This window comes from Epinephelus fuscoguttatus, linkage group LG8 (genome assembly GCF_011397635.1).
Source record: "Epinephelus fuscoguttatus linkage group LG8, E.fuscoguttatus.final_Chr_v1".
Classification (NCBI taxonomy): Eukaryota; Metazoa; Chordata; class Actinopteri; order Perciformes; family Serranidae; genus Epinephelus; species Epinephelus fuscoguttatus.
This window is the reverse complement of record NC_064759.1, coordinates 14938256-14951839: the sequence shown is the minus strand read 5'-3', so window position 1 is coordinate 14951839 and position 13584 is coordinate 14938256. Positions and strand designations below refer to the sequence as shown.

The following is a 13584-nucleotide window of genomic DNA, read 5'->3' as shown; positions in this document are numbered from 1 at the left end:
GTGTGAGGGAGCAAAAATAGGGGCATTGCTCAGGTACAGTTGTTGTGTCGAAGTTTGGAACTGAGTCAAACAGTGTTTCCCTCCTGTTAGGATTATCTTTTCCTGTAGCACCAACACCAAAAATAACATTGGTGATGTGACGAAAAACATTCAAGAACCATTCAATCAGAATTTAAGACAATTTAATAATGCTTTTAGTAGTAAACATGTATTTTAGACATTTCTAGACTTTTTTAGGACCCGTGGCCACCCTGTCATATTACGCCATAAATAAGGACGAAGCCTGGCTGATGATCTAATTTATAGGCTAACTCCTCCTAAGCTAATTAGCTAGCAATCTGCTAACATTAGCTAACTTAAGATGTGACTATACATAATGTGATGTGTCCATCAAGACTGTAAGGGCCCATTTATGCTCAACGTTAAATACGGATCCAGATACGGACGGAGCCTTCTGTCCGTTCTCTGCGTTCATTTCATCCGTATTTCTGTACGTTTCCATAAAGCTTACGGATACAGGCCAAACGGAGTAGTACCACCGGGAACCGTGGGGGTAGTGTTGCTGTCACTACCCAATACGTAGCTCTAGTGAGACACGAAGAAGAAGAAATAACAATTCAATTTCTCTCATCAGCAGTACTAGAGAAAAGAATTCTCCGTCCTCCAGTCGCTTTGTATTTAACGGCCTCACCGACCACCACCTCCTACAACGCTGCCTGTTTTTGTCTTTTATGCAAGAGGTACATTATCAATATCTCCTCCACAGTCGCCATGTTTGTTTTTGAGTTTGTTGCTGTCATAAACTTTTGACATTGGGCTGCCTCCTGGTGGATATATTGGTTAACATCCATGCCAATGTAAAGGGCGCATGGAAGTATGTGGGAAGTGACGGTAACATCGTTTGAAACGGACATATACATTTTTGTACGTAAAGGGAGCATAAATGGGCCCTTACAGTCCCACTCTCACATCTTTTAGCCATCTTAGAAATTTGTAAAAGCTGACCAAGGTTCAGCTGGGTTCTATGCTTGCTCAACTGTTATTGGAGCACGGAGCAAAAAGGGGCGGGACTTAGGAAGACCTTAGTGATGGCTGAATTCCATTTAGCTGCTTCAGTTTCAAGGTCCTGAGCCAGTTGTACAAAACACCTCAGGTTTTCTCCTTACCTGTGGCGCTTCAGACTTAATTTTTCCTAAGCTGAGGGACTTACTTAAGGGTGTTGCACAGAATCCCTTAGAGGGTCTCCTTAGTTAAGTAACAATGTTAAGGCATTTACTGCATTGAAAGAGATTTCACAGTGGTAAAATACTACAGTTTCCATGATAACCATTTGTATGCTTGCGCTCAAGCTTGTGATACATATAGTCTGTTGTTCAATGGTTTAACTATGGGTGCTTTCAGACCTAGAGTTGTCTTGCTTTGGTCTGAATCAGAGACTAACTTTGTTACAAAGTTGCATAATTGCCTAGTTAGTTCGTGTTCTCATGGCAGCATTTACAAGCGGACCAGATCAAATGTATTACACAAGAGAGCTGCTCTTGATTGGTCAGAATTTCCATGCAGGAAAAATCCAGGAAGTAAACAAAACGTTAAAGAAGAGCACACTTGCAAGATAAATGCAACACTTTCAACGCTGCTCATCGTGGACTATATTGCTGTCATTGTTCATTTTAGTCAAACCATACAGTTTAAAAACGAGACACAGCTCCAACTAGAAAAAAAGTTTTGATGCACTGGATGTGCTGAATGTGCATATTAAGGCAGTACAGGAGGAGGTGCACATTAATGATTTGACTGGTTTCAAGTCTTAACATGGACTTTTAGAAAAATCTTAACTTAAGGTGTACATGCTGGCTCAGTCACAGAGTCATGAGTTAATGGGACACTTAAATAAAACAAAGCCATTGTTACAGCCTAAATTTTGTAACACCTGTAATTTTCTTCTGTGACAAGTCAAAATATCTACTGTGGAAAAATGCCTGTTGGATCTGTTCCCATATCAGTTTAAAGCATACTGTTATCTGGAGTTATTCAGAGACTTTTAGTGTAAGCAGTGTTCTTAATTTAGGACCCATTAGAGCAGCAGGACTCCAAACACACATTGAACTGTGTGACACTTTTTCCCTTTTGAGAAAATTTCACTTAATTGATGATAATTGAAGGTGCCGTACAAGGTACAACCCATTCCCTTTCAGAACCTGACTTAATAAACCAGATATTTACATTTCAAAATTAGAATCTTTTCTTAGTCTTTAATTAATGTACCAATCCCCCCCAGGGGCTTCGGCGCCCAGGTTGAGAGCTGCTGCTCCGACATCCTGTGTGAAGGAAAAGAGTTTTCACCCTGAACTAAGTGCTGCTACCACGGCCAAGACACAAGCCAGTTGGAGAAATGTCCTGAAAGCTACCCAGAGGCTGCTGGCACAAGCACCGCTCTGCATCCGACATACACCACCACCATATGTCACACACACACTCACACACAGAATCACACAACCACTTACACACACAATGACTCACAGCTTCATTGGACAGAACAAGCTCTCTGCATGGTTGTCTGTATGGGCATTTATTACATGAATACCCATATGCCTGCATGTCACAGAGGTCATACATCTACTAAAGTACTGTACTCCAGTACAGTTTTAAGACACTGGTACTTTACATTTCCTTTTCTTTTCTTTCTTTTGTCTCTTGTTTATGCTGCCTCTCCACTCTTATCCAGAATATTTTGTTCCTCTGCATTCACCTGTAAATGCTAAAAAAAAAAATCATCCCTGCCCTACTGTATCTCCAAAAGATAATTTCATGAGAAAAACAGCCCTTTTTCAGCCTTCAGACTGCCTCGTCTTCCATTTTTGTCCTAATTTATCCCCACACTATCTAATGTTTTTTGCAGCGTAAGAAGAAAGAGAATTTTCCAAACCAATAAAGAAGCACTTTTAGCTCATCTGAAAAATTCACCAAATTTGGAGAAATTTAGTTTTTACTGGACAACGACAAGCACAAACTCCAGCAGTTTATAAAATAGTTACTGTAGATCTAATTAAATACTAATTATATATAAACACATTAAAAATCAAACACTACAAAACACATTAAATTTTAGAAATTGTTCTGTTGGTACCTGAGTTCATTTAACTGCTTATGCTTATTAAAGATCTGAATTCTTAAAGTACTCTGGAGTATTTCTGAATGCTTCTGATTCTTTCTGATGAAGCATTATTTTATGTTGTGGTATTCACACTAAAGGTGAACTCTGTGAATTTTATGCATGAAGTGCAGTTTACCAGTTAGAAGAAGTACGACTCAATCTCTGAAAACAGTTTTCTCAAAAGACTGAAAAATAACCCTAATCATGGTGGGATGGCGGGACCACATGAAAGTGGCCACTGAGTTGCATTATGGGACTTGCAGTAACAAGCATGCTTGGAGACTGGCACACACTACAGACTAAAGGTCAGAATATCTCGGTTAATCTTAACTATTCTTGTTTTATTCTGTCCCTCGTGAGTTCTTAGCCTGGGCAGAGGACAAATCTGGAGCACATGTTTCATGTGCTCTAGCAGGTGCGCCTGGTCCCCCATTTTGGGCCAGGCCAATCACAACCATTAATCTCATAAGGGGTGAGTTTGACAGAGGAGCGTCACCAGTCCAGATTTGAAAAGTCACATGTCACACTTTTTGTTGCTCTGATTGGTTGTAATTCTGTCCAGTCTGCTCCATCCAGTGCAACACACCAGGCTTACAAATCTCGGATGAAACTGTCAAACTCGGCAGCGCTGATCAAATATGAATCAAGATTCAGTTACTGCACTGCCTATTTTCCATCTCAAATGTTTACAGAAACACATTTTAGCGTACTGTTAGCTGTAATTTGAGAAAGTTTGAGACCAAGCCACCATTTTTTGCTTGAAAATAAGCCCACACCAGAGTGTGGTTACCCGACCCGAGCCCGACGGGATCGTCAGAACCCAATGGGTCAGGCCGGGTTTGGATAACAAAACAGAAATTTTGCTTGGGTTTGGCCCACTTGACATGCTGCTGTGTTGTGCTATGGCATATTCAAATGCTGGAATTTGTTATTTACGTGACAACGCCTGAAAGCAACACAGGCTCTGCTCCAACTGAGAGTGTGTGCTGTGCTGCGCTGCTGTGCATGCCGCTTGATTGACTGCGCGTAACAGCAGCCTTTTGATGGTCATTTACACACTGTCCACATGTGATCATGGTAAACAGACAAGCTGTTACCATGATAACAATAACTATGTCGAGCTCGGGTCGGGTTCGGACTTAAAACTCAGAAAGGCTGTCGGGGTCGGGCCAGGCTCAGTTATAACCGGTTTGGACTCGGGTTGGGTTCAGTCAGGAAAATGCGGCCCGAGCCATGCTCTAGTCCACACTGCCCAATCTTGCGTGTGTCGCTCAGCACTACGTCACCCATTTTGTTGCTCTGATTGGTTGTACTGTAGGTCACATTGCATTGATTTGACTAGTTGTAGCTCTATCCAATGGCATCGAGAGGTATTCTGGTCTGTGCCCGTTGATGACGCCCTCTGGAAATCAAAAATGAACTGGAAGGTTCAAGACTGGCGATGCCAGGTTAGTGAGTTTCCCAAATCTCTGGGAGTGACACACTAAAGAGTGTTCCTTTTAGATCTGAATAATTTCACCTGTGTGTGTTTGTGCATGTTTAAATTTACTCTTCTTCTGTGTGCAAGAATTCATCCTGGAAAAAAAAATCTGTGTGCTAATTAGGTTCTTGCTTGTGTGCATACTGTATGTGCGTCTGCATGTGTGTAAGCACAAGTTCCTCAAGTAGCTCCCATATTGTGTGGGCTGCAGTGTGGAGGTGAGGTTATATGATCAGATCGGGTCAGTGTGGTGGCTACGGAGTGTAGGCTGTTTCTCCAGCAGGCAGCTGGATCTTGTAAAAGACAAAAAAAAAGTGCAGAGGAATTGAGAGTCAGATGGAGTAGTGGGATGTCTGAGGAGGCGGCTTATGAACTGCCGGGTTGGTTTCTGTGTAAATGTGCAGCTCTGTGTGTGTGTGTGAGACTGTGTGAGTGTGTGTGGTACCAGATGAAGTCGGTGCAGTGGCTGCAGAAGGTGGGCTGTTTGAAGAAGCGAGCCGTGAACTGATGGTCTTTCACCTCGACAATTCTCTTGTGTTTGAGCGCTCCCTTCCTCTGGAACACAGGCACCCTGGCTGGGGGGGAGAGGGGCGAGGGTAGAGGGGAGGCACCCGGGGAGGTCGCCGATGCAGGGGAGGCCAGTGTCAAAGGTGACAGGGAGGGGGAAGGGGAGACCGGGGTCGACATGATGCCTGGAGGATACAGTGGATAGAGAGAGGGAGGGAGAAGGGGGAATGGATGATGAGTGTCAGTAAGGAGGGTATAGAGTTGCACAGGCAAAAGACCTTGAACATGCGAGAGGGAGGATGGGAGGAGGCAAGGACGGGGAGGAGGAGGAGTGGGAGGAGGAGGGATGGAGAGTGTACTGGGTCATGGTAGCGACAAGAGTTGTATTAATGGCACAAGGGATATAGGGAGCAGCGAAGGAGTGACGCGATGGAGAGAAAGATCGAGAACGGACCGGAAGTGCAGAAGAAGATGGAGGGAAAACGACAAGAGTGAGAATGATGGAGAAAAGAGAGGTGTAATGAGGGAGACAGGGAGGTTAATTCACATACAGAGACAGAACTCTCCTAAGAGACTCCGAGACACTAAACGATTAGTGCGACTCACTGTGTGTCCCACATACGGCCTGTCCATTCTACCTCCATCTCCCTCTCACTGTACCCCTGATATCTTCATCTCCCTGGCAGCTATGATTGCCCCCCCCCCCCTCCCCCCGCCCCCTGGTCGTCATGTCAACTCTACCTCCTGTTGCCATGTCAACAACACCCCCACCACCTGCTCCAATATTAGAGTCAGTATCCTAACTCGACTTCCTGCCTGCCCTTATTAGCAATTAGTCCCATTTCTGAAGTAAAGTTTAGAACAGAATAACATGTACACGTCTACAGGGAATGAGAAACGCTGGAAAAAGTGCAAAACGGCAAATGTAAGAGATTGTGGTGCAAGAGGTTGCACGCTACTAAATGATAAATGAAACACCAACAGAGATTTAATGAATAAATAAATAACCCCATAGCAAAAAAAAAAAAACAAGGCAGAAAAAAGTGATGAAATGATGGTGTCTCAGCAAAGAAGCAGAAGCAAATCAATCAAAAGGGGTGAACAAGGAGAATGGCGAGAAAAATGGCACAGTGCTAAGAAATTAGTAAAATAATGACAAGATGAAAAATATGTTCTGAAAACGGGCGCACACCCATATGGCGGAGATAACAATACCTGAATTTGTGGTGTTTTCGGAGGAAAGGCTCGACTAAAGGTCAGCTTTCTTCTCTTCCTCTTCCCCTTCTCTTCTCCTCGTTTGGCTCACTTCAAAAGACAGACTAATGTGTCACACCTGTAGCTGGTCACCTCACAAAAAAAAAGAAAGATGGAAAGAAGAGACCAAGAGAAGTAGTGCTGTGGCGAGTAGAAAAGAATCAGCCGAGATTTAATTTTAAAAAAAAAAAAAGGGAAAAAAAAGAAAAACCTATTACGACAAAAAGCAACAAGCGTTTCAAGAGACTCAAGCTTTCTAGGAACCAAAGATAGAGGAGTGAAGTGGTATATATCCGTTAACCCAGCGGCAGGGTGAGGAGGAGGACGAGATAGAGAGGTGGTATTCTCTTTCCAAGATTGATTCTGTTTTTACTAAGAAGAGGACGAGAGATGGAGAGAGAGAAAGAGAGAGAGACGGAGAGACAGAGAGAGAGAGAGAGAGAGAGAGAGAAGAAAGATTGAGGGGAACAGGCAGCGATTCATTTGGAAATCTGGGTTACTTCTCTCAGGAGAGGGTGAGGGAGGTAGAGGAAGGAGGACGGCTGAGACAGAAGCTGCCATTTTGCCACCACCAATACAGTATGGACAAGCAAGCGCCAACTGTCTCTCACTTCCTCTAGTGCCAGACGGAGGGAGGAAGAGGAAGAGGAGAGAGCGTATCCAATCTGGAAGAAAAGAGCAGAGAGTTTCAGAGGTGGAGAGTCCAACAAATGGTCAGTTAGACACAGCTGACACGGGAAAAAAAGAGTTAAAAGTCACGGCAGCAGATTCAAATGACTGAGGGATCAACAGGCCTGTGCAATAAACAACCCTGTTAATCTTTTCTGCAACAGTGCCGTTAACAGTACGTTCACTGCATCTGAAATTTGTTCTGAGATCAGAGCGAGTGGTGACACGATAACACTGCTCCACTGTGCACTGAAACCAGGTCAGCTAAGCCTGATGGGAAGAGTAGTTTCCAAGAGAGAGGGGCTGTTTGTCCATTGATTGCCCACACACTGTCAAGGACACACACATGCACACACACACAGAAACATGTTAGGAATTGGCTTGAATTCATTAATAAAATACAAACCAAGCCTTAAGGAATATTTACAACATTTCAGGAGACTGACTTATTTGCTTTCTTGATGTCTGTAGCTGGTATGTGTAATTAGAGCCAGCAGCTGGTTAGCTTAGCTTAGCATAAAGACCAGAAACAGGTGGACACAGCTGGTCTGGATCTGTGTGTGACAAAAAAATTGCCAGCCAGCACCTCTACATATTATATCCTGTTTTTTTTTTTTTTTATCCTCATAAAAAAAAAAAAACAATTTGCCTTTTTTATGTGCCAGACTATTTCTTGGCCCAGATCAGCTGCCAGGCAACAGAGACACGACTACAATGTGTTAATTACTGAGCTTTAAGGATGCTGATTAACAGTTGTTGTTTTTTTTTACCCTTTGGACTGAGCCGGACTATCCATTTACCCCTGTTTCTAGTCTTTATCCTAAGCTAAGCTAACCAGCTTCATATTTACCACACAGACATAACAATATCAATCTTCTCGTGTAACTTTCATGTAGAAAGTGAGTAAGTGTATTTCCTAAAATGTCAAACTGTCCGTGTTACCCTAATCCTCAATGGCTTCCCTTGTGGTGACAGTTTTTTGTCCCCATATGGTAGCTAAGTCCCCATAAAGCTGCTATAAGAATAACTGTTTGTCCCTAGAAGGTCAGCAATACAAGTATCTATACACACACATACTGAAACTTAATTAAATTCATGAATAAACTACAGACCAAGCCTTAAGGGACAGTTACAACATTGTGGGAGATTTACTTATTTGCTTTCTTGCCAAGACTCGTCTGTAGCTGTTATGTGTATTTAGTGCCAGCAGCTGGTTAGCTTAGCTTAGCATAAAACAGGTGGAAACAGCTAGTCTGGATCTGTCTGAGTGTGACAAAACAAATGATAGCCAGCGCCTCAAAAGATCAAGATTAACATGTTATATCCTCTTTGTTTTGTTCTTACGAAAATCAAAATGTGGCCTGTTTTAATGTGACAGTTTCTTCACCCAGATCAGCTGCCAGGCAACCAACAGAGACCTCGATTACCACACCACTATAATGTGTTAATTAGTGACCTTTAGGGGTGCTGCTTTTTTCATTTTTGCCTCAGGACATAGCCAGGCTAGCTGTTTACCCATTTGTAGTCTTTATGCTAAGCTAAGAGCACCAGCTGCCAGCTTCATATTTACCACACAGACATGAGAATATCAATCTTTTCATCTAACTTTCATGTAGAAAGCAAATAAGCACATTCCTAAACCTCAATAGCTTCCCTTGTGGGGACCAGCTTTGTGTCCCCATATGGTAGCTGAGTCCCCACAAAGGTGCTGCATGAACAAATATTTGTCCCCAGAAGGTAAGTAATACAAGTACAAGCAAGCACTCACATACAGAAACTTGCTTAAATTCATTAATAAAATAGAAACCAAGCCCTTAAGGAACAATTACAACATTTCAAGAAACTGATTTATTGGCTTTCTTGACATCTGTAACTGGTCTGTGTAATTATTGCCAGCAGCTGGTTAGCATAGCTTAGCATAAAGAATACAAACAGGTGGAAACAGCTAATCTGGCTCTGTCTGAAAGTGACAAAAAAAATGCCAGCCAGCACCTCAAAAGCTCATAGATTAATATGTTATATCGTGTTTGTTTCATCCTAAAAAAAAAAATCAACATGTAAATACAACAATTTGCCTAATTCTATGTGCCAGACTATTTCTTGGCCAAGATCAGCTGCCAGGCAACCAACAGAGACCTGGATTACTGCATGACTATAATGTGTTAATTAGTGAGCTTTAGGGGTGCTGGCAGACAGTTTTTTTTCCTTAAGACAGAGCCAGACTAGCTGTTTACCCGTTTGTAGTCTTTATGATAAGCTAAGCGCACCAGCTGCCAGCTTCATATTTACTGAACAGACATGAGAATTATATCAATCTTCTCATCCAGTTTTGAGGTTGAAAGCCAAAAAACGGTATTTCCTGAAATGTCAAACTGTCCCTGGTACCCTACACCTCAATGGCTTCCCTTGCAGGGACCAGCTTTGTGTCCCCAGATGGTAGCTGAGTCCCCAAAAAGCTGCTGTATGAACAAATGTTTGTCTCCAGAAGGTGAGTAATACACACACACACACACACACACACACACACACAAACTTGTGTTGAACTGGCTGGAATTCATTAAGAAAATACAAAGCAAGCCTTAAGGAACAGTTACAACATTTTGGGAGATTGCCTTATTTGCTTTCTTGCCAAGACTCACGTCTGTAACTGACATGTGTCAGCAGCTGATTAGCTTAGCTTAGCATAAAGACTACAAACAGGTGGAAACAGCTAGCCTGGCTCAGTCTGAATGTGATCCAAAAACGCCAGCCAGCACTTCTAACATGACAACATATTAGAAGTGACAACATAACACTTCTAACTAACATGTTATATCCTGTTTGTTTTGTCCTTACAAAAATCAAAGTGTGAAAACAACAGTTTGCTGTTTTTCAGCAGGTTATGTGCCAGATTATTTCTTGGCCTGGACCAGTTGCCAGGCAACCAGCAAAGACTTGGACTACTATAACGTGTTAATTAGTGAGCTTTTGGGTTGCTGGTAGACTTCTTTCTCCCTTTGACAGAGCCAGGCTAGCTTTTAACCCCCTGCTTGTAGTCTTTATGCTATGCTAAGCTAACCAGCTGCTGGCTCCAGCTTCATATTTACCGTACAGACGTAAGAACGATACCGATCTTCTTATCTGACTTTCAGATGGAAAGCGAATAAGCGGATTTCCCAAAATGTCAGACTATCCCTCTGACACTATACCTCATGGCTTCCCTCGTGGGTACCAGCTTTTTCTCCCTAAATGATAGCTGAGTTTCCATAAGGTAGTTGTGTGAGCAAGTCTTTGTCCCCACAATGTGAGTAATACAAGTACTCACACACACAATTAATCACACTCCATGTGTGCACGTGATCTATGGACAATCTTGGGAGAAGAGAGCAGCAGGCGGGAGCAGGGATGCAGGCAGGCAGAGGACGAAGGGGTGGATTGGAGTGGGACGCAGAGAATGAGAGAGGGAGCGAAGGGTTGAAGGTCTAATTAATGGAAATGTAGGTTATTAGTCTCCTGATGAGGACACTGGCAGAGAATTAATTAACAATTATAATTAGCAAGATTGTTAGAGAGCAAAATGGTGTCAGCCAGCGAGATAAGAGTGAGCTAGTGTGCATGGACAGTGTGTGTGTGTTGGACACTGTCATTATTACTGTATGTGTTAAAAAAAAAAGCTGTGTGAACATGCCCTATCTGACAATGATATATGTCATTTCAGCATTAGTCATGCAGAACTGGCAGCTGATTGGAAATGATAGGAGGGCTTTTCCTTCACACAAGACGTCACCAGACCTTTCTCTATAGAACTGCCATTACTGTCTTCATTTTCTGGCCCATAAGACTCCCACTCCTCATCGCTCTTATCTTGGATGAGTCATGTTCTTGTTCTGTTGTCACAAATAAATGAGGAAGATGTCCTCGCGTAATAAGAAAGAGAGGAGGGGGGCACAGAAATATGAGCAGTAAACCATGCACTCCTCAGTAATCAGTGCATTGAAAAACAAAGCACATAAACGGCTCACAATGCTTTCCCTCCATGCAGTGTGATGAGTAAGCACTTGTGGCTCTAAAGTGTCTGTATCAGTGTGCGTTTGCATGCCTATCGGAGCATGCTTTACAGTGTTTGATCCCGGGCCATAAAAGCGAGCTGATGTGCAGCCAGCCAATGATACATGAAGGCTGTAAACTAAATAGACAGACACACACACAGCAGAGTGAAAAACACACAGATTCGGCCTGTATGATTAAGAGCAGAAGGAAAAATGCCATAAAACACAGACTGAAGTGAAGATTAAAGGAAAGAGATGACAACAGAAAAAAGAAAAATGAGGACAGATCAATGAAAAAGACAATCCCCAAAGCCACAACCTGTCTCTTAGTCATCTTTACAATAATTACTAAAATATGACAGCACTGGAAGCTGTTGCTATTTCTGATTATGAGCACCTTTCAGACACCCCAGCCCCCCTCTCTTGTTCTCTCTCAGTCTACAGATGGCTATCTTATTATTTCTGACCATGGCTTAATGAAACAGAAAATTCTCCTCCGATGGAATCTTTTTTGGGGGAGCAATCAGCACTTCACCAATTACACGCATCCATTATCGCCTAACGAGTGCTCACTCACATCAAGCACCGGCTTCAACCTGGCTGGCTTGCAGGCTGCCTGGCTGGCTGTACTCATTATAAAGCACACACACCACTGGTTATAGTTAACAAAAAAGCCAAGGGAATCCAATTTAGGGAGCTTTGCTTCTTTATCCTCCTGTTCGTTTTTCTTTTGTTCTTTCTTACTACCACTTCTATGTTTAAAAGGTGTGACTGCTCTCTGGATTTGGAGATGTGCTCAGCTTGTCAGTCTGGACAGATTTTGCGCCTAACCTAGCTACTGAATCATACCATCTTGTCACATGATCAAATAGAGACTTGGCATTAGGCAACATCACTATACATGTTACCCAACAATCATCGCTGCATACCTATTTATTCATGGTTTTTCTAGTTCATGTAGAATAAGCATGTCATTTTGTTACAGATTGCTACTGACTATTTATCAAAAAAAATAAACAAAGGAAAAGAAAATCATTACAGAGGTGGGTTTGTATTTTTGAGAGCATATAGCCTATAGCGAATAGCACCATATTGGCACCATTTTTAATAAAATGTGCGTTCTTCTTCGAACACAGATGTAGTTCTGAGGTGGCAGTATAAATCATTTGCAAGGGCCCCCTCCTCCCCACAGATCCCAGTGCAAACCACACTCCCTGCACTGCCTATATTTACACCCTTGCCATACCTGTTTTCAGAAACCTGGATATGCCCTTAGCGGTTTCTGAGAAAACCCAACTATGCTACCTGGAGTGTTCGTAAAGAAACTAGGACGCTGTTGTATGTATACACCTGATCCCACTTATTTAGCAGCACCAACTATATAGACAGGTGCAGCTTCAGCAAAGTGATGTAACCGATATTCAAACAAGGCGGCAGCGACAGCGTCTCCCGTCTGAAGCAATGAAGAATCAAAGTTTTGTCTTTTGGTAATGAAAGAGGCCGCAAATCTTCATCCACTGCTCCCTTGTCCTATACAAAGTGACAGTGGCAGGCTGGGACCAGTGTGAAGGACAGTATGAGAGTGGTGTAGCTGCTTTCAGAAATAACGTTAACTTAGTATGGAATGTGTGTCTGGTTGAAACAGAAAGAAAAGAGAAAGAGAAAGTAACTAGATTTCTATGGCCAGATAATGAGACAATGGGTCCCTGGGCACAGATATGCAAAAGGTCCTACTACCTCTCCTACACAAGAGCAAGACAAACAGACCTTCTACTGGTTTTGCTAGCTTTTGTGTGGTTTGTGCGACTTTGAAGTAACTTTGTAACTTTTTTGGTCACAAACAAATCTCTTTGTGGTTGTTTTGTGTCTCTTTGAGGTCATTTTAATTCTCTTCCTGGTCAGTGCCCATAAATTTGAGTGACATTTTGCCAGTGACGGGTGAGGGAGGCTGACACTTTGGACCCCTGGGCCTGTATCCGTAGACCTGTTCAATAATCCATCCATGTGTGTTACCTTTCAATGTGTTCATGTTCACACTATATCCCGAGTATGATCATAACTGTGATAAGCCTCATAAGCAGTATACTCATGTCCATGTAAACGCACTCACTGAGGAAGATTACCATTTATTCTGGAGTCGTGTTTCAGGCCACCTGATGAATGTTAGTCCAATATTGACTTTCCTTTTATCTCCGGTTTTGTCTCCACCAACTCCTGAGGGAAATATGTGTCTCTTTAGCTGCTAAATCCTCCACTACCAGCTAGTTGCTAATGGTGTCTGTGTGTTGTTCAGTGCTGGGCAGGTAGTGTACAGTGACTGTTTTTCACAGAGAACACCTGCCAGCTGCTGCCGAAAACAACACCTGTAGAGCAGTGACAGTGAATCAAAATAGTTAAGCTGAAGGCCGTAAAACCCAACCTGGCTGAAAGAAACTAAAACACTCTGTAGAGCTCAGGGGAACTGTGTTCAGGTGATAAAACTCTTTGGGTTC

The 13584-nt window shown here is 42.7% G+C and overlaps 1 protein-coding gene across 1 annotated transcript in view; it reads right to left on the bottom strand.

The window, feature by feature from the left end:
- Positions 1-7602, bottom strand: part of prkcg (protein kinase C, gamma) — a 28569-nt gene extending 20967 nt beyond the window's left edge. Inside the window, exons 1-2 of the mRNA XM_049584414.1 lie at positions 6357-7602; positions 5080-5326 (exon numbers count right to left, since the gene is read on the bottom strand). Of these exons, the coding sequence (XP_049440371.1) occupies positions 5080-5321 (242 nt within the window). The 5' untranslated portion in view covers positions 5322-5326; positions 6357-7602. The remainder of the gene's footprint in view (positions 1-5079; positions 5327-6356) is intronic.
- Between the last annotated feature and the right edge of the window lie 5982 nt (positions 7603-13584).